General features: G+C 39.1%; 1 protein-coding gene across 1 annotated transcript; it reads left to right on the top strand.

Annotated features, from left to right (window-relative positions):
- Positions 1 to 11,510: 11,510 nt before the first annotated feature.
- LOC147506062 (protein FAR1-RELATED SEQUENCE 5-like) lies at positions 11,511 to 12,623 on the top strand. Its single transcript, XM_086605687.1, has one exon. It carries the CDS (start codon positions 11,511 to 11,513, stop codon positions 12,621 to 12,623), a length of 1,113 nt encoding a protein of 370 aa, XP_086461813.1.
- Positions 12,624 to 21,568: the final 8,945 nt, after the last annotated feature.

The following is a 21,568-nucleotide window of genomic DNA, read 5'->3' as shown; positions in this document are numbered from 1 at the left end:
GTTGCTCATGGCCAGCGGCAAAAGGAGGTATATGCTAGCGGCCACGGACTATTTTACTAAGTGGATAGAGGTCGTCCCCTTGCAGCAAGTCAAAGAAACACAGGTGATTAAATTTCTATGGGAGAACATCATATGTCGGTTTGGGTTACCGTACGCCATCATTGCAGACAATGGGACGCAATTCACGGGAGCTAAGGTGACGGCGTTTCTACAAGCATACAAGGTGAAACAAGGATTCTCTGCTTCTTACAACCCCGAGGGCAACGACCAGGCGAAATCGTCTAACAAAACCATACTGAACAATTTGAAAAGGAAGTTAGAAGATAAGAAGGGGGCGTGGGCTGATGAATTGAACCATGTGCTCTGGGCCTACCGAACCACACTGCGGACAAGCACCAAGGAGACTCCCTTCGCCTTAGCATACGACGTCGAGGCCATAATTCCTACGGAAATGGTGGCGGTCACTATGCGGACCAAGGCTGTGGAAGGGGGGTCGAATTGGCAAATATTGGCAGGTGACTTGAATATGGCAGAGGAGAAAAGAGACTCAGCTCGTATTCGATTGGAGGAGTATCATCGAAAGCTGCAAAGGCAACACACCAAAAGGGGTCCGACCACGGCGTTTCGAGATTGTGCTATGCCGGATAACTTCGAGTACCAAGGAAGAGAAGGATGGGAAGTTAGGGCCTAACTGGGAGGGGTCATACACCGTGGTGGAAGTGGGAGGTTCTGGTACATATAGGTTGCAGACCATGAAGGGTAAACTGATAGACAAGCCTTGGAACGTAAGAATGTTGAATTTTTTTACCACTGAATGTAATGGGGTCATGTGCAATGTAAGGAAGTCCAGAACAGAGGACTAGAGCTGTATGTAAATGTATAAAACCGTAACACTTTTGTGAATGAAAAGACGTTTCTTATGTGTAGTGTTTAAAGAAGAACATAAAATGTGAATTCGAGATGTGAGAGATACATGGGGCAAAGAGAGTGGCCCCAACAGGCTTGAGGGCCTGATCGAGCCCGCAGAGTGGGATGAGCCCTCTGCGGATAAGAGATGCAAGAGAAAGGTCGAGAGGGACTCCAGAATCTGTTCGAGACCGAGGAGTGGGAGGGGACCTCCATGGATCCGAGATGCAAGAGATACATGGGGCAAGGAGAGTGGCCCCAACAGGCTTGAGTGCCTGATCGAGCCGGCGGAGTGGGATGAGCCCTCCGAGATGCGAGAGATACATGGGGCAAGGAGAGTGACCCAACAGGCTTGAGTGCCTGATCGAGCCGGCGGAGTGGGATGAGCTCTCCGCGGAACACATGGGGTAAGGAGAGTGTCCCCAACACCGGAGTGGGATGACCCCTCCGAGATGCGAGAGATACATGGTAAGGAGAGTGACCCAACAGGCTTGAGTGCCTGATCGAGTCCGCAGAGTGGGATGAGCCTTTCGCGGAACATATAGGGCAAAGAGAGTGTCCCCAGCAGTGGAGTGGGATGAGCCCTCCGAGATGCGAGAGATACAGGGGGCAAGGAGAGTGACCCAATAGGCTTGAGTGCCTGACCGAGCCCGCAGAGTGGGATGAGCCCTCCAAGATGCGAGAGATACATGGGGCAAAGAGAGTAACCCAACAGGCTTGAGTACCTGATTGAGCCCGCGGAGTGGGATGAGCCCTCCGTGGAACACATGGGGCAAAGAGAGTGTCCCCAACAGCCGAGTGGGATGAGCCCTCCGAGATGCGAGAGATACACGGGGCAAGGACAGTGACCCAACAGGCTTGAGTGCCTGATCGAGCCCGCGGAGTGGGATAAGCCCTCCGCGGAACACAAGGGGCAAAGAGAGTGTCCCCAACAGTGGAGTGGGATGAGCCCTCCGAGATGTGAGAGATACATGGGGCAAGGAGAGTGACCCAACAGGCTGGAGTGCCTGACCGAGCCCGGGGAGTGGGATGAGCCCTCCGCGGAACACCTGGGGCAAAGAGAGTGTCCCCAACAGCGGAGTGGGATGAGCCCTCCGAGATGCGAGAGATGCATGATGCAAAGAGAGGGGATCCAATAATTGGTCAAGACCGCGGAGTGGGAAAAGTCCTCCACAAACCAAAGATGAAAATGATGCATAACATACTAAAGAGGGAACAACGTGGCATAGAGAGAGGTTTGCATATGGAGAAAGAACCAACAGATAAGGAGGGGACAACATAACATATTAAATCAAGTATCATGCTAGAAGAAATGATGGGAGTAAGAAAAGTATGGCGAACCACAGACATTTAAAGGGAAGCTACATAGCAAAATATGCGGACTTGGCAAATCCAGGTCGCAAGTTAGTGACAAATATTTGATATAAAGAGAAAACTAGGGCATTCCCTAGGTTGATGAATCAGCTATGTCCTCAGCAACAGTAATTTCAGTAGCGGCAGCAGGGGACTCCGGTATAGTTGCGGCAGGGAGGGGGTCGTCGCTCATCCCAATGTTCTTGGGTATGCCAGAAGGATCTGCAGCTACCGTAGGATCATCGGCGACTTCAGTGGGGTTAGTCACCAGATCGGAAGGTCTCTCTGGAAGAAGGCGGCCTTCCTGGGTGAGCAGAGCGAGTTTCTCCTAGACTTTCCGAGCCACCCTCTTCTCCGCCAAAGTTTTGAAACGGTCGCGGAGAGCCGTCATGTCTGACTGGTGTTGTTCCATAATTTTGGCGGTGTCATCCTTGTGGGCCTGACTGAGGGCGTCCACAGTTTTTTCATGCTGTTGGGTGAGGGCGTCCAGATTAAGCTGGTGATGGTGGAGAAGTTCTTCTCTTTGACAGCGCAAGCGATCGTTGACGGAGTCCATGTATAGTTGATGGGATGATTCCGTGGACTTAAGTTCGTCATGAGCCTGGACTTTGGCCAAATTGGCAGCTGCCAGATCTGTCTGAAGTTCGGAGTAGGCCGCTCGCAAACCAGTGGGGCCGTTGAGCTCCTGTTCTAGGGCGGTCACCTTGTTCTTGGCGCAGAGAAGGCCGCGGATCATGAAGGAGATATCCAGGCTCACCTGATTCAGAAAGGTAGAGTAGTAAAAGAAAAAAAAAAAAAAAAAGGAGAGGAAGTTATACCCTTTCCCAGTTTGTGTATAGCGAGGTGCGATGCTGGTCAAAGGTACCTGTTTCGACCCCCACCTACGTGGCAAACGTCCATTGGTAGGAGTCTCCACTTTATTCGTTTAATCGACAGGGCTAAAGCCCAATTCGCAATATCATGGATCAATGTATTGGGCCCATTAACTCGTGTGTCTAAGGCTGAACCTTAGCCACATGGCTTGCCACGAATGTACGTTGATTTATGTCCAGATTCGTTTCTTATCAAAGAGATAATTATCAGTTGAGATTTATATTCTATCACAATTACTCAAACTACAAGAATACTTGATCTACAAGGACTCTCTACGCTACCTATATAAATATCAAACTATTTTTCATTCAGAACTACGTTCTTGAGACTTGATCCCACCGATAATTTGGGTGCGTGAGGCAACCGCGAAGGTCTGAGTCTCATCATTCCCCCGATCACTATCATTTTTCTAATTACTTTTCTACGTTCTTCGTCTTTTTCCATCAACACTTGGTGTTTTGATCATATTTGGTCGAAACAGTACCCCCATCAGCATATGCAATATCCTTAGGCAGATGAGCGTTATAGATCAGGGAGGAGGCCACAACAGCATTATCTAAAGCGGAGTCCATAGTATTTACTTTCCAGTTGCGCACATTAAAAACGGGACAGAAGTCTTCAACAGGCGCAAGAGTGGATGCCGGGGCAGGAGGCTGAGTGGGTTCCTTGCCAAGCCAGCGAGCGCAGGGAGAGGAGTTAGCTGGTTGAGACGGCGCAGAAGCTAGCGCTTGGCTTTCAGGCACGAAATCCCGGTGAATTGCAGAGACAGGCCCCTCAGATGTGGAGGTCCGCCGCCTCTTGGCTGGCTATTGATCAACCGGTGCATGCATGGCGGTGGGTGGTACTTCCATCACATCACCGTCGAAACCATTGTCGAATAACTTCTGCTTGCGAACATCCATGTCTTCTGGAGGAGATGGGAGTGAGGTGAATTGATCGTCCCAGTGGGAAATAGAGCGGTAGGACGGGACGTCGTCGGGAATGGAGGAAGGGTGGAGGTCTTGAGGGACTTGAGAGGCAGAAGAGTGTGAGGAAGTTTGTGGAGAGGGGCGGTGAGACTTATGGGGGCGAGACCTTTTCTTTGAAGGAGGAGAAGCACGGGACTTTCACTCTTTGGGAGGAGGGGGAGGAAAAAAAGGACCAGTTAATCCACGGAAGGTGTTGAGAGCGGGAATGGGTACTAAGGGAGTAGCGGTGGTGGGATGAATACCTAAAAAGTCGGCTTGGGCAGAACCAAGGTCGTGGAGCTTGGTAAAGATGGGACAGGAGATGTTGTCGTAAATCCGAGATTTGGAATCCGGCCACCAACCTGCAAATAAGAGCAATTGTGAGTTAATAGGTTAAGTGGAAAACATTTCAAATAGCGGGAAAAGAACTATAATACTCACCGCAAAGTTGGAAGGCAAGATGATTAAGAGTCAGGGTGAGGGAATATCCGCGGACAGGAAGTGTCCTGAAACATAAAGAGGGTAGTGGTGCCAAACTTTATCTGAAGTGGTAAGACGAAGGAGGAAAGATTGTTTCTTAGGACGAACACAGAAGGATTGGTATCCTATGCTGACGTCCTTGGTGCTAGTTTTGAGGTAGTAATGAGAGTAGATGTCGCGGCTGGTGATCTTAGGTTCTTGGGTCCTATTGTAAGAATTCGCGGCATACATTATCCGCAAAAAATTACCGATGCCTTGGTAAGGGGGAATGTTAAAGTGGTTGCAAACTTCGACATCCAGGAGGGAAAGGGGAAGCCATAGACCGGCAACTATCTGGCCTACCGTGATGACAAAAGAGCCCGGTCGGCGGGGAACCAAATGGGGGTAGTGAGTGACAGAGGACATGTGTTCCAATTGAACATCAGCTGGAACACCGTATGCAGCTCTAAGGGCGTCCAAATTAGGTCTACGAGATCTAGGGGGGGCGGCAGTAAAGTAGTGAGGCGGCCGGAAGTGGAGGGTACCGCAGTGGAAGCAGGAGGCGGAGGAGAGGATGCCCCCACTGAACGGGAAGATGACAAGTCGCCGGATTCACGGTCGGACATCATAAGGGAGATGAACAGATTCCAGAAATCGGAGCATTTCAAAACAAGAAAAGAAAAGAGAAAGGGAAAAGACAGTGAAACTAAAGAGAAGAGTGCCAAGAAAAAATGTACCGGTTAAGGGGAAGAGAGAGCTGGTGAGGCCTTGAATGATAGCCGGAGGGGAAGAAGAATACCGGAGAGATCACCACCGGTTAGCACGCGAGCACCAGCGAAGGAGTGAAGGGAAAGAAAAATGGAGAATTGGAGCAAAGTGAGAGGGGAATAAGATACGAGAGAAAAGAAAGTGAGGGAAGATGGAGAAGGAGTATCGTTTAAATAGTATAGAGGCAAAAAGGTAATTTTAGGGTGGCGAGGAAATCGAAGCGTCGGCTGGAATTCTAGCCGAAAGACGACACGTGTAAGCACAGGAAACAAGGGGCCGCCAGAAAAAGCACGCGTGATGAGTGCCTGTCACATCTCACGCTTCCCAAGGTGAACATGTATTAGCTGGAGAGAAGATAAGGAGGTGGAAGTTCTCGACCTCGGGTCAATCATATGACCGCGAAGTCGAGAAGGGGCATTTGTAGTGGCCATTATAGGATACGGGGTTTGGACAAGGACAAAGGAAGAAGGCAGTGAAACAAGATAGTCCGGTAAGTACTAGATCATTTCCGCGAAACTCTAAAGAGTGGACGTGGCACAAGTAATAGTCATGTGATGAAGGGGAGGGGAACGAACTGGATAGGCTTGACTGAGTTAGCGGGACAAGGGAGTGGAGCAGCTTAATACATTACCATAGGGAGCAGAGGATTGGAGCCGCGGAACCCTAAGAGTCAGATGTGGCCGTGGTACGGCAATGGGGAGAACCGTTTGATGAAGGGACAGATGGACGGTGCATAGAGGGAGTGGGAGGGGTATATAAAGAAAAGAAGAGGAGAGGAAAAGGGGAGGCCGCATTAGAGAAAGAAGGAAGAGAGAAAAAAGAGATGAAGAGTTTTTAGGTTAATACAGTCACATACACGGCCAGATATTGCTTATGCAGTGAGCTTAGTAAGTCAATTTATGCACTGTCCTAGTGAAGATCACATGAATGCAGTAGTTCGAATTCTTCGCTACTTGAAATCTGCTCCTGGGAAGGGGCTTATGTTCTCAAAGAATAATCATCTGGATATTGGTGGTTATACAGATGCAGATTGGGCAGGAAGTGTTATGGATAGAAGATCTACATCAGGCTACTTTACCTTTGTGGGAGGCAACTTAGTTACTTGGAGGAGTAAGAAGCAGAAGGTAGTAGCCTTATCTAGTGTCGAAGCTGAATTTAGAGGAATGACCAAAGGGCTATGTGAACTTCTTTGGTTAAAGAGGTTACTGACAGAGATTGGGTACACACCTGTTTCTGCAATAAGTTTATTCTGTGATAACAAGGCGACAAAAGATATTGCTCATAATCCAGTTCAGCATGACCGCACAAAACATGTTGAGGTAGACAGACATTTCATTAAACAGAAACTCGAGGCCAAGATAGTTCAATTTCCATTTGTTAAGTCTAAAGACCAACTGGCAGTTATACTAACAAAGGCTGTTTCCAGTAGAATATTCTACAACTCACTTGTCAAGTTGGGCATTGGAGATATCTATGGGCATTGGAGATATCTACGCACCAACTTGAGGGGGAGTGTTGGTGTGAGCTGTAGAAATTGTAATAGATGTAGGAAATCTAAAGTTTCCTTATTGTATTAGACTCCACATATTGTGGGATCTAGATAATATCCTAATATATAGGGACGGAGCCAGGAATCTGACCTAGGGGGCGAGTTAGCGAGTGTATATACACAATCAAAATACAAGACGGTTGGACGGAGCCAGAAATCTGACCTAGGGGGGAGTGCTTAAACTATTTCAGAAAATGAAATAACATGAAGCGTGTTTACCACTTTGACCATGTAATTAACAAGGGATAACAAAATGTATTAGTAGATGAAGTAAAACATTCAAATTATGAACATACCCCATGGATCTCGAAAAGGAACAATCAAGGCAGACTAGGAGAAAGCAAAGGCTTGGCCACTTTAAGCTCCCCACAGTCACTTATATAGACTGTTTTAAGAGGTCTATTCCATATATTACGTGTACTCTCATGCTATTTCGTCTCCAAAAAACTAAGCCAAATCGTTGAATTGGCATATCCGATCAGATGGTTTGTAAGTAAGTATAACAACTATGGTCATCACCACATCAAGGCCTGAAAACAAAAATTACCACATCCCCCCAGATGAGCCAATTAGGACCCCCCCCCTAGGGGGGAAATTAGGGTCTCCCCCCAGGTACGCAAAAAAAAAAAATCCTAATTGGCTCATCTAGGGGGAGGGGGATATGGTAATACTAGTTAACCCAAATTCACCACTTATATTTTTTTCATTCTTCTACTACAAATTCACTCACGCTACACTATAGTCCAACATATAAATTATATATTGTACATATAAATTAACCATAAAATGACTTATACATTGTCTATAGTAATGGACAGTAAGTAAACAACACCACAATTGGAATGACAGTTTCTGCATACATATATTTGTCATAAAAAAGTATGATTGCAAAATCAAAGAGGATATACAATTAATCATGATCACTTGTATCCACATACCACATTTACAAACAAAAAGAACCTATTGGTTTGTTAGCCTATATCCTCCAATACAAAAAAGATCGAACAAGGAGCTCAAGTAGCCAAGTCAGGCATTTGAAGCCGCTCTCGCCGAGTTTTCTTCAAGACATCAAAAGCATCTATGATAGAATCTTTATCAAATTGTCTAGCAATATCTTTCTCAATAAACACAATCAAATAATTTGCTAGATAATCATCTTTCATCCTATTACGTAGCCTGGTCTTTACAATCCTCATCGCTGAAAATGCACGTTTCGATGTAGCAGTTGAAACATGTAAAGTCAACACAAGACGAATCAGAATCAGTCTATCTATAAGATGATAAATTGTTGACTTTCCTGTTTCTATCAAAACTTAACACAACTTGGAAATGGGTGACAAATTTTGAAACTCAGAGTGTATGAGAATGTCATTCTCATAGTTTTGCAACTGGTATCTCAAATGAAAATTTTCTTGCTCGGTGAAATCCATCGGATAATAATTATTTGCAGCTCGCAAATATCATTAATTTTGAATGATCTATAATTGTTCCTGGGATCTAAAGCAGAGCTAAGAATAAACAATCTCATTACATCCTCCTTAAACCTGTGATTTAATTCTTGCAGCTGTGAATCAATTGTACCCATGAAAATTTCAACTCAAAAATGATGCCCATTGGTAAAGGAATCTTGAATAGATTAATGATAAAACACTTGGGTTTGATATGGCGCTCCTACACCTATTATAAGAAGATTATGTTGTGGTTTCACGTTTAAAAAACATAGTCAAAAATTATGAGGGGGTGGTAGTAAAATATTTAAACTTATTTTGAGGGGGGCAAACCTCTACGTATTCAAAAAAATTCATACTGATAATACATAGAATATAATAGTTCTTCAAAACCTTTGGGGGGCGACTGCCCCACCCCCCCCCTTGTCTCCATCTATGCTAATATATATAGCTCCTTCCATGAGCTATATAGGAGTGTTCGCCTGTGTACAGAGTAAGAAGGGAAAAACAGAATAAAAAAGCTCTACGAGTTAACATTTTCATCGCATCTTAAGAACCTGGCCTAGGATTTTTAACATGTCTACGATTCTATCCTGACTTTCAGGGAAAATTGATTGGTTGGATAATTCGGATTTCCAATTTCAAGTTTTATTTTTTACACAAAAAAGAAGTACATCTACCAGAAATGGGACTTTGATCTCCTGTTTTTGTTTCTCTAACAAGTATCATCTATTCATCTGGACTTCATACATGGTTAACATAATAACATTGGACTCTGAACGTACATAATTTCCACATTGCGTGCAATACAACATGAATACTATGCATCTGCAGTTGGTTATAATAATTCATTTACATATACTACAATGCACGGTTACTGAACTTTGTTTGCATCTATTCTTCACGAGTTCATGATATTCATCCATATAGAAGACGTTCCAACTAAAGATTACTTCTTTTTTTTCTTTTATATATATGAAAGCTAAAACATAACCAAAACGTCTAAATAACTAGAAGTGTCACTAGTGGAAGTATGAAACTCCAACATAATTTTGCTAGCTTCTAATAATCAGATTTTCACATAAGCATTAATAATATAATGACACAAAAGAAACGTTAAAAAAAATAAAATGTTAAGTTATATAACTTACATTTTATTAGTAAGATAATTAAGACCCTCTATGGCTTGAAGGGTTGAACGAGCACTAAAAGTTCATTCAAATATGAAGTTGAAGCAAGAAAGGATTTCTATTTTGGTCACGGCGTAAATGAAAAAAACCAAATATGTAGTGTACTGAAAAATAATGGTGCCCATAAGCTAGCTGGACCCCTCCATGCATGGCCTGAAGAACACACTTCCTGATGACAGTACAAATAAAATGGTGGCACTCCCCACAATCTGGACTTGTGTGACACAATTTTCTTTTGTTTTCTCTTTTCTGTCAATTCTGTGCTCTACATGTATGGTGTGAGATTTTAACTCAAAAATGGTCGGGGCTTTGATGGGTGAGAGCCCACTCTATCAATTGGAGTGCAGCTTCATCATGTGAGACTATTATTTATGGGAGGGGATCTAGGGACATATAAAAATGACACACAAAGTCACTCAAGATCTGGGCCACTGGATCATTACAGACCTAACGGTTAGGAAAGAACTGAGAGAGCAATTTTTTAAACCGGTTTTTTGAGTTAAACCCGGTTCAACAATAAATTAAACCCGGGTTGGAATTCTTTTATTTTCTTCTGAAAAACAGAATACGAGAGTTGGGGAGAAAGAGAGAGAAGAAGCTCTAATCCTCTTCTTCACCAGCCTAAATACTTTTCTTTCGCCAAAAACATTTCCGTCAAAAAATCCCTTCTCTGTTTTGGTTTCATAATTCACCCTATAGCAATACTTCAACGAAGACAAGTTTGTCCCATTTCTTCTCTATTTGCTCAAAGAGGAATAAGACACAGAGTTTTAAGAGGGATAAGGTAGTTTTTACAAGTTTTTCTCATTCTCTTAATTATATTATGAAATATTTTGTTTCTTCCTATGCTACTTGCATCTTCTATTTTTCTTTTTCCAGCATGTTGTTCTACATTTTTAGTATAGAAATTTCTCAACCCAAAGTTTTGAAATTTCAGTTTTTTTGTAGACTTTAAACGCATTTCATTGACTTTACCAACTAAAATTGTTTCAGATTCTATCAGAAGTGGTCAAATGGTGGAGCATGTTAGTTCTGAAGTTTCAAATGAAATAAGGTGAGAAAGTTTGAATTTGGTAGAAGTTGACAGATATGAAAATCAAAGTCAGAGAAATGACTTGCCACAAAATGGTGACAGAAATACTTCGAGTCCTACAGAGGTTGAAAACCAAAAAGAGCCACAAGTGGGCATGCTTTTTGATTCCATTGATGAAGCGAAGGAATATTATCAAGAATATGATCGACAAGAGGGATTTACCATTAGAATAAAATCATCACAGAAAACTCAATCTCGCGTGGATGAAGTGACAAATGTCTTGTTTGTATGTTCACGTGAGGGAACTCATAAGAAGGAACACAACGTCAATCGCAAGGGAAAAGCTCGTAGTTGTTCCACTGTCAAAAAACGCTTGTTTGGCAAGCATGCGGATATTGTACATGAAGGAAATTAAGAAGTGGAAAGTTTCTGTCTATGAAAAGGGACATAACCATAATTTTGTTACACCAATTAAAAGACACCATTTGCCGTCTAATAGGAATATGCATGTTGCTGCTAAGGATTTGACTGAGAGATTTGATAGGGAGAATATGCGAGTGTCTAAGGTTCCTTGGATTTTTGGAGGTGACCAATTTGGGTATGGCGACGAGATTCTTTGGAACCACTTTGCGGACAACAAGGGAAATCAGAAAAAGACTAGGGGAAGGTGATGCTCAATCAGTTATTAACTATTTTCAAAAGAAGTATCGAGAAAATCCTCAATATTTTTATGACATGCAAGTTGATCAAAAAGGAAGAGCAACAAACTTTTTTTGGGTTGATCCAAGATCTCGTATGGCGTATGAACAATTTGGTGATGTTGTAACATTTGATACCACATACATGACAAACAAATTCAAAATGTCATTTACCCCTTTTACCGGTGTCAATCATCATTACCAATCTATACAATTTGGATGTGCACTTCTTCACGATGAAATAGAGGCTACTTTTTATTGGTTGTTCAAGACATGGGTTGAAGCAATGGGTGGTCGACATCCAACCTCCATCATCACTAATCAAGATGCTGCCATGTGTGGTGCTGTGAAAAAGGTTTTCCCTAATACGAAACATCGCCTATGCATTTGGCATATTAAAAAGAAATTTGGTGAAAAGTTGGGACATGTTTATTTCAAAAACTCAAAGTTTAAGAATGGATTGGAGAAATGCATTCACTTTACATATAAGGTTGAAGACTTTGAAAGGATATGGAAAAGCTTGATGGAAGAATTTAAGTTGACTAAGAATCCTTGGCTTGAGGGTTTGTTTGATATAAGAGAATGTTGGGCACCTATATATCATCGTCGTACATTTTTTGCTGGTATGAATACGACAGGTCGTAGTGAGGGGGTCAATGCCTTCTTTAATGAGTTTCTAAACTATAGAACTAGTCTGGGTGATTTTGTTAATAGATATGATAAAGCTTTAAAAAGGATAGGTCGGAATGAATGTGACGAGGATTTTGTTTCAGAACATAAGGATCGAATCGTCAGTGAACACAACTTGCTATTAAAACATGCAGCAAGTGTCTATACTCGGAATATGTTCGACAAGTTTCGTATCCAATTGGAATTGGTGGATAAACTTAAAGCTAGTGAACCAATATGGGATGGAGTTTGTGACACTAACATGGTTACTTCTGTGCTTGCTGTTTCTGGTCATCAATATGTCGTGAAGTGGAACAAAGAGAAAGAAACGGTGTCTTGTGAATGCGGTCACTTCGAGTTTACAGACATACTATGTAGACATGTTTTGAAAATATTTGTTCGTCATGATGTGGATAAAATTCCATCACCGTACATTTTGAAGAGATGGACCAAAGGAGCTAACTTATTTAGAGGAATGGATGAACAAGCATTACATGGTGTTCATGGTTGTCCTAAAGCATTTAGGCTAAGTCATCTATGTCGTAGATCTACCCAAATGTGGTGTGTTGCTTCCGAAGATGAAAAATTGTATAAGATGGCATTAGTGGGAATTGAAGGACTCTTTCTCAATATTTTAAATGAGCGTGATGAAATTGCTAAGATTGCAAAAAATGTCGAGACTTCAAGTGCCCAGAACCATCAAGAAGGACTTGTGTTTAAGGGATCATGACAAATGCCAATATTAGATCCAGTTATCTCTGAAACGAAAGGAAGACCGAAGGGTGGCACGAGGAAGGAGAAAGGTAATAACAATGAGAGGTGGAAGCCCGCTATTGAGATAGCTTCGAATAAAAAGAAAAGGAAGTGTGTCTTATGTAAAAGCACAGAGCATGATAGACGAAGATGTCCAAAAAATCCAAAGCTGCAAGCAAACTTATTTATGCCTTGTAAGTACTTTGTGGGCATTCCACACTATTTTTTTCATAGATTTGTACTAATTTTAACTATTTTTATATGCAGCCCCTACTGATGAGACTGTTGAAAACTTGGGACATGACCATATTGACATTCTAAACAACAATGAGAAGATGTGATTTTAAGGTAATTATTTTCTCTCGACTGTTACAAGTAAGTTTCTAACTCAATTTATTGTGTACTAAAACTATTTTACATGTTCATGTTTGCAACAGATAAAAACACTTTTGAGATTGAAAAGGGAATGATCGAGGAGGAAAAACGTACTTTTGAGGTTGAAAAGGGAACGATCGAGGACGAAAAGACGCTGCCATTTTTTTTGGTGGATTAAATATATAGAATTCCGATTCTTTTTTATGGACAAAATATGTAGGAATCATATTCTTTTTGGAAGATTAAATATGTAGGGGCATACATTCTTTTGTATATGAATAGTAAGTGATGGCATCTTTGTGTTTTGAAGATTTTGTTCAATGATATCGTGATCTTTGTGGATTTGGTTCAGGTCAGGAATCTTTCTTTTCGTCTGATAGTTAACTTTTTCTAATGTTGCTGATTTGTTTTAGTGCCCTGATATATATAGTAGGTGTTGCAGCAGTTGGATCTAGAAACGCATAGCATATAAATATAACATCAAATCTATACTCTGTTTCTTATATTTTATGAAGTTAGTTGTGGAACTTTCTCAATGGATGTTGCCAATGCTCAATAGTTCAAAATTGACTCTGAATGAGTGACCAATGGTGACAAATCCAATGGACTACTAATCTAGAAAGAAAGAAAGAAAGACAAATCCAGTGGACTCTAAATGCATCTGAATGAATGACCTATGGTGTGAGCAGTCATGAAACAAACTACAAATTATATGCATTTTGTTGTTTCAATTTCTCTTATGAAATGCGTAGTATGTCCATTGCTTAGATTGTCATCCATGATAATAAGAGAAAAAAATTGATGTAAAATTAAATAAGAGTGTTTTAATGCGTTATTGATGATGATACATTGGTGTTTAGAGTAGTGAATATTATTGATTCATATTATTGTTTGTATTTTTAATTCGATGTTTCCCTTTCGAATTGACTCATAGGAAACAGGAGTACACTTAATTAAAATGTTTGAGATTTTTATTGTAGTTTCAATGACATGATTGATTTTGTTTTAAGTGTGTTAGGACACTAATTTTTTTTTGTGTTTGATAATGAAAAACTCCATAATATTTTATGCAGGGATGAACTTACCTCACATTATTGATTTGTTTAAGTATAATATTACTTTTTCTTAGAGGTTGCTACGTGTCAAGAAACTGCATGCTAATGAGAAGCGATATATTTGTTTTGTGTTTAAGTGACAGTAATAATTTGTTTCAATATAGGCAGTTAAACTATAATAGATTTTGTAATGGCATGAGGACATATATTCTGGAATTATTTAAAAATAATTCATATCAAAGTTATCTTGCTTAAGTTTAATATCTCTGTATATTCTTGTGTAGGTTCTAAGTTAATAACCAACGTTATTTGTTCGTATAGTTTACCTTACTTCCGAATCTTGGGACGAGATTCTTTTGAAATGTGTATAGCTGTAACACCCTCATTTTATTAAATGTCCAAAATTAATTATTTTGCAAAATAATAATAATAATAATAATATAATATTGACTAAGTCTTAAGTTAAGTTGAGTGAATATGTATGTTTGACCTTTTGAAAAAAAGAGGGAAAATAGTTTGTTTGGTTTGAAAAATGATTTAATAGGAAAGTTTTTAAGTTTTAAAATAATGTGTAGAGATTGTATTAATAAGGAAACATGGAGAGAATAATTCTGAAATTTATGGGAGAAAATATAGAAAATTTCTTAAAGTGAAATATGGCAGAATTCTTTAGAATGGATGGTTTTTCAAAAATGGAGGTTTTTAAGAAAAACTAATTTTTCATTAGAACTAGACAAGTTAAAACAAAGAAAAACGGAGCACAGATCATGCGTATTCTAGCTGGCGCGGACTCGATTTTTCTTTCATATTCTAGATACGTTTTTCGCGATACAGGTGAGTAGTTATGTTTTTCTTTTTCATCAAAACTAGAGTTTTAGAATAAAAACATTTACTGCCGAGTTTTTCTGCTCAATTTCTTTGTGATGCCTTTATTCTTCTTTCGATATTTTTTGTATCACGCTGAAGTGTTAAACTTGCCAAATTGTTAAACTGATTACTGTTATATATGGTTTGATGCTCTTAGTTATTAAAATTATTGTGTTGGCGAAGCTTGAAGAAGCATTAATGGTGGCGTAAGACAGAGAGATCATCTCTGTATATTTGTTAAACTTTTATTGTGTTTAATATGTGGTGTGTTAGTTGGATGTCTGATTGGTTGTATTAGGAGGTTTGAATGCCGGATTTGGGTGGGGTTGTTGAAGCTCTGTTGAAGCTTTGAATAGGCATTAATGGAGGCGCGAGCTCGAATTTGTACTTCTTTAAATTTTTGTTGTTTGTTTTGGTGGGTTATATTGTTGTTTTAGATGAGTTATGATGATTGATTGAGGGGATTGAATGCTGGATTGGGTGGGGGTTGTCGAAGCTCGAAGAAGCCATTAATGGAGGTCGAAAATTCTAGATCTAGTTTTGATGAAGAATATGGATTGAATGATTTGAGGATTTTGCTTTTATTAAATGTTGTTGGTTTTTTATGGGGATTAATTTCGGTTGGTTTTTGGATGGTGGTGTGTGGAGGTTTGCAGTGGCCGGATGCGAGCTGGTTTGGTGGAGGGGATGACCGAGATTTGGATCCGGTGCTCCCAGTCTCACCTATTCTAACTCTAATTCGCTTGGGCTTGGGCCGGACCAGTTTGGTTTAGTTCAATGGGCTAGTTTCTTTTGTTTGGTTGGGCCGAAATAAGTTAGTTGTTTGGGCCTTTTTCAGTTTAGTCTTTGGGGCAAATTTCATTTATTCTTTGGGCCGAACCCATTTGTGTTTTAAGCCAGTTCAGTTTAAGTTTTTGGGACAGTTTCATTTCTTTTGTTTGGGCCAGTTCTATCTTTGTTTGGACCGGTCCATATGAATTTAAAATAGATCCAAATGGGGTCTTTAAATGTTTAGACTTCTGGGTTTTGGTTTTGGGCTTTGATTGTGGACTTTTGTCTGTTTAATTGTGCTACATTTTATGTTGTAAATTATATGGACAAATTAAATGCTAAAATGCTGGGGAAGTTTGTATAAATTTGGTCGTCATTATCTAAGAAAGATTTGACGTTGATATTGTGCAATTTTTGACACGTGACGAGAAAGAAATTTTCGGAGACGTAATATTCCTAAAACGCTATAAAAACGTTATGCGATATGTTTGGAGCAACTTGTGACATTATATGATATGTTGGGATATATATATTAAATGCAATATTTTTGGAGAAATTGATATAAACGTTCCATTATTATATATGTGAGATGCTACTATGAGGTAGTATAGTATTTGTGGATATTTTCCCACGGGATTGTGGCTTAGTGCAATAATATATTGGCACGTGAAAGAATGAAAGTTGTTATGAGATATATTGAGATAATTCTAAATATATTTGGCTTAGTGCAATAATGTATTTGACATGCACGTGATATAGTGAAATGATTATAAGATATAAATGTATGACACTTGAATAAATTACGTAACGAAAATCCTAGAACCTAGCTACCACAACTCATGTGATTTGGCCCTTGTGATGGGCGTATGTGATATGATTGGCCCTTCTGGCGTTTCAGTGAATCTAAATGGCCCTTCTGGCGTAGCCGAATAGTGGCTTGATTATTTCATTCGCAAAACTAGAACGAGACGCGCGATATTTTATGCCGAATAGTGGCAGTACTCACATAATGGCTTTCGTGTGAGGGTTACCTGGTATGCGATATCCCGCTTAGGGTAGCTGCGCACGGAGTGGTTCATTATGTGAGGGGCGTATGTGATATGATTGGCCCTTCTGGCGTTTCAGTGAATTTGAATGGCCCTTCTGGCGTAAGTAATTTGATTGACCCTTCTGGCGTTTTAGTGAATCTGAATGACCTTCTGGCGTAGCCGAATAGTGGTTTGATTATTCCGTTCGCAAAACTAGAACGAGACGCGCGATATTTTATGCCGAATAGTGGCAGTACTCACATAATGGCTTTCGTGTGAGGGTTACCTGGTATGCGATATCCCGCTTAGGGTAGCCGCGCACAAAGTGGTTCATTATGTGAGGGGAGGCATGTGGATGTACATGTTCGGCTTTGGGAAACGATTGTGGTAGCCAGGGAAACTAGGTAAGATATAAAGATGACGTGATTATAGAGACACTTGAAGAAACTCTAAACAATAATTGTGATAATATATCAAAGTGTACGTTAAATCTATAATAAATGATTGATGGTGGTTGTGAAATTTGGTTCAATGAGATGATTGGAATTATGTGTATGATATGTTTGTTTTATGGTAATTTATGTTGCATTCACAAAGGTTTTGCAGAAGGGTGGGTTGAATTGATTATTTATGCAGGTGTGACTCACTCTGTGATTTGGCTTACACCAATGTAAGTATAGAGTAAGTGTTAGTTTGGTTATTCTATTATTAGATACAGTTGATCTAGTACGGGTTTGAAGTTAAGGCGTCTCAGTGGAGGAACTAAATACCTTATTATTATTGAATTGGAAGCTAAGGCGCCTCAGTGGAGGAACTACCTGCCTTAATTATTGTAATTAAGAATGTTGTATTAGTCGTTGGAAGTTAAGGCGCCTCGAGGAGGAACTAACTGCCTTATGGATTGTGTATATATATGTATAAGTATAATTTGTATTTTTTTGGGCTACTCACACCAGCATTGTTTATAATGCTGACCCGATTTGCATGTTTGCTTATCGGGTGTGTTCATTAAATGAACATAGTTGATAAGTCTTGACAGGTGTAGTATTGAAGAAGGTTGGTTGCTGCTTGTGGTTTGCGTTAGTGTCACATTTCAGGATATGTTTTGTTTTCCCTTGAGGTGAAATATATTTTCAGTTGAGACAATGTTTTTTGTATTTTCATTTGTAATTATAATTAAAGAGTTATTGAAAGGAGATTTGTAATCTAATCATAATTGTGAATTTTTGTAATGAAGATGACTTTTGTTTATTTGAATTTTTTATTTGTTTTTAATTATATATCCGTATATTTAAACTGATGTTGGGTTTTTGGAAGTTGAGAGTGCATCACACCTCGAAAATCGAAGAGTCGGGAACAAATATTGTTTTCCCGATTTTGTCAAAATTCGGGGTGTGACACATAGCGATTGATTAACGACACACACACATATATGGGCGCGCCTACAACTAGCACATGGTCCAGCACAAACAAAAGTTGCAAAGTCATATCTTATTGGCTGGATTGGAATGACATAGCAGAAAATAAAATAATGAAATAACACCAAGAAACAGTGAGAAAATAAACAAATTCTTCTCTTCTCTTCTCGTTTCCCTCTCCTCATTTCCCCGATTCCCCACCCCTGCTTCCTCTTCTACAAAACAAGAAAAAAAACCAATAAAATGTGTTGGTGGAGAAGAAATACCAAAGTATTATCAATGCTTATAAGTTTGTGATCGTTTATTAGGATTGGACTTTGAAGATCAAAATGAAAGCATATTGAAGTTACAAAGTTTACAATTTGAGGATTTTATTATTGGAAAATAGGATTTAATCTCTTATTTACATAGTCAAGAAGACAGGCTCTAGTTAATTTTTCTTCAATAATTGCTCTTCTATTTTATCCAAAACAATCTGCTGTTTTTATACTTTTCTGACTAACGATAGACCCACCCCATTTTCCATCTCAATCCCACAACTAGTGTCATACTCAAAACCCCAACAAAACCCACAAATTTGTCTTATTCGTTTCTTCGTTTAAAATGTGGAGAAGTTGATATAAGTAATACCGAAGATGAAAATTGTACAAAAACAATGTTGGGTGTTGAAAATATGAATTCGGAGTTGCTTCAACAAATGGTATATGACGCTTTTGTTTAGTGTTCTTTTCTTGGACAAGTTGGTGACAAAAACATGGTAGCTTTTTCAGCTTTAATGGTTTCTAGTTCTTCACCATTAAAATGTTAGAACAGAAAGGAAGGGATATGAGGAGAAAGAAACGAGAAGAGAAGAATTTGTTTATTTTCTCGCGGTTTCTTGGTGTTATTTAATTCTTTTATTTTCTGCCACGTCATTCCAATCCAGCCAATAAGAGATGACTTCACAACTTTTGTTTGTGCTGGGCCATGTGTTGTAGTCGCCTATATATATATATATAAAAGAGCAGTTATATACTTCTATTCAGACCCCTAACTAACTCCTTTGGGACTCCATGTCCTATGTGGCATCCAAATCATATTTTCTTTTTCCAAAACTCAAAAACTTATCTAATTAAATAACTAAAACAAAAAATAGTAACAAATAATACAAACTCATATTCAATCACACCATTTTGATATTTTGCCCTTTCATCTTCCATGTCTAGTTCATCTTTCTCCAATTATTTGTTGGAGTCAATAGATATAGTGTAAGATATGATATAATAGTCCAAAAACCACTATATCATATCCTCCATAAAGTGGTCAACAAGTCAAAACTTTATAGCTAGTTTTTCGGTTTCTAAATTGATGTGTGGGTTAGTCCTAAGTAAATATTCTATTACTCGTGCCTTAATTGCATTGGCTAATTAAGAGAAGAATGTTATATTTTCTATTTCACCTATTATAGGAAATGAGAGATAAAAAGACTTGGAAGTAACCACCGTCCTCTCTCCGTCCTTTATAAAAGCATATAGAAACCCCATATTTCAATACAACAACAATTAACACAATAAAGAAACTAAAAGTTTGGAATATAAATGGTGATTTGCTATTTGTTATTGGATTCAACACATCACTCTTGCTATGGATCAATGTACAATTTTATTGATTCATTATTTACATTCTTTATATAATGTGAAATAATATATATGATTCCTGATCCTCTAAACACTATTAAATTAGTGTTAACATATAGAACCAACAAATTTTTTTTTTCTCTATTCCAATTTTTATTTTTATTTATTTATTTTTTCCCAATAATTAGAGAGCTAGAGAGGGGATTGAGAATGAGGAATGTGAATTTTTTTGGGGGCCCAATACAAAATGGCCCGTTTTCAAAATTTAACAGAATTTGTTTCTCATAGTATTCCCCCAACTCAATCTACATTTCAAGAACTAATTATTAAGGAGTAGTGCTACACAGACCTACTTTTTAGAACTACCATTGCGACTCACTATTTGGATAACGTTGGTTTGCATTGCAATGCACATTGACACGTATCTCTATGTAAATCAATAATTTGGTCTTTTGATACATTAGTAAGTTCAAATAGTAGGTCAAATGAGTGGGGTTGGTGTAGCATTATTGATTATTAAGAGCTTCCAACAACTCCACCACCCAGCTCCCATTAGGCTAGGGGTAAAAGCTAATTTTTTGTAGGTAATGATAGAAGAATTATTCTTCAATTCGAGACATAGTAACCATGTTAAGTATGTTGGATCAAACCCCATAAAAACTAATAGAAACATCACCACGGTAATCCCTCCAGACTAAAACACGTTCTTGTATATCTAAAAGAAACAGTGCCGATGTGGCGCCTGCCATTTTCTATCTCACAAATCTATCCTAGTATACACAGACAAAATGTTAAGCTTTGATTCTATTGTGTTCCACCATTGGATCAAATGGCCTTTTAATTTCTTTGGAGTATAACTGTGTCAACTTTTTAGCTAATTAATAACCGTTGGATCAAATGGCCTTTTAATTTCTTTGGAGTATAACCGTGTCAACTTTTTAAAACACAACCTTTTTTGGATAAAAAAACACAACCTTTTTTAATTATATCAAAAGCCCGTCAATTTATTGGTAATATTACAAATTTGTCCATCACCCCATCTTCTCCAAACATAAATCTAAATAGTTTGAAAACAAAAAAAACAAACCCTTCCCCCAAATTGAATTGAAAGTTTGAAGTGTGTAACATGGAAATTCGAAATTCGAAATTAATGACAATTCCACTGATTTTGTGCAATAAAAACCGAGATCTACTCAAAACAAAAGAGAACCAACTACTACAAAGGTGAGAAACTAAAACTCTCTCTCTCTCTCTCTCTCTCTCTCTCTCTCTCTCTCTTCTCTATTTGATTTCAGTTTTATTTTGTGCTTTGGTTGAATGAACTTGTTTCTTATTTAGATGAATATGAAACTTAACTATTGATGCTTGTTGTTTGATTTAATATGTTGTTTTAAACTGTCAATTATCACTACAACATGGATGTATTTTAGCACAGTCAATTATCATTCCAACAACCACTGTCAACTCCTACTGCAATATGGATATTGCACTGTCAATTACTACTGCAACATTGATGTTACACAGTCAATTACTACTGCAACAACCATTGTCAACTCCCACTGCAATATGAATGTTGCACTGTCAATTACCACTACAACATAGATGTTACACTGTCACCTCTACTGCAAGATGGATGTTGCATTGTTACATTGACATCAAATAATTGAGATTACGTGCACTCATATACGAATTGAATGTTAAAGAACTTAATGGCTATATATGCACTAATTACTTTTGATTCAAATGCACTCTAAGTATTGTCGTGATCGATGAAGTTAACATAAAAAGAATG

The sequence above is a fragment of the Coptis chinensis genome, chromosome 4 (assembly GCF_015680905.1).
Source record: "Coptis chinensis isolate HL-2020 chromosome 4, ASM1568090v1, whole genome shotgun sequence".
In the NCBI taxonomy this organism is placed as follows: Eukaryota; Viridiplantae; Streptophyta; class Magnoliopsida; order Ranunculales; family Ranunculaceae; genus Coptis; species Coptis chinensis.
The sequence above is the reverse complement of the archived record's forward strand: the minus strand, read 5'-3'. Positions and strand labels throughout refer to the sequence as shown.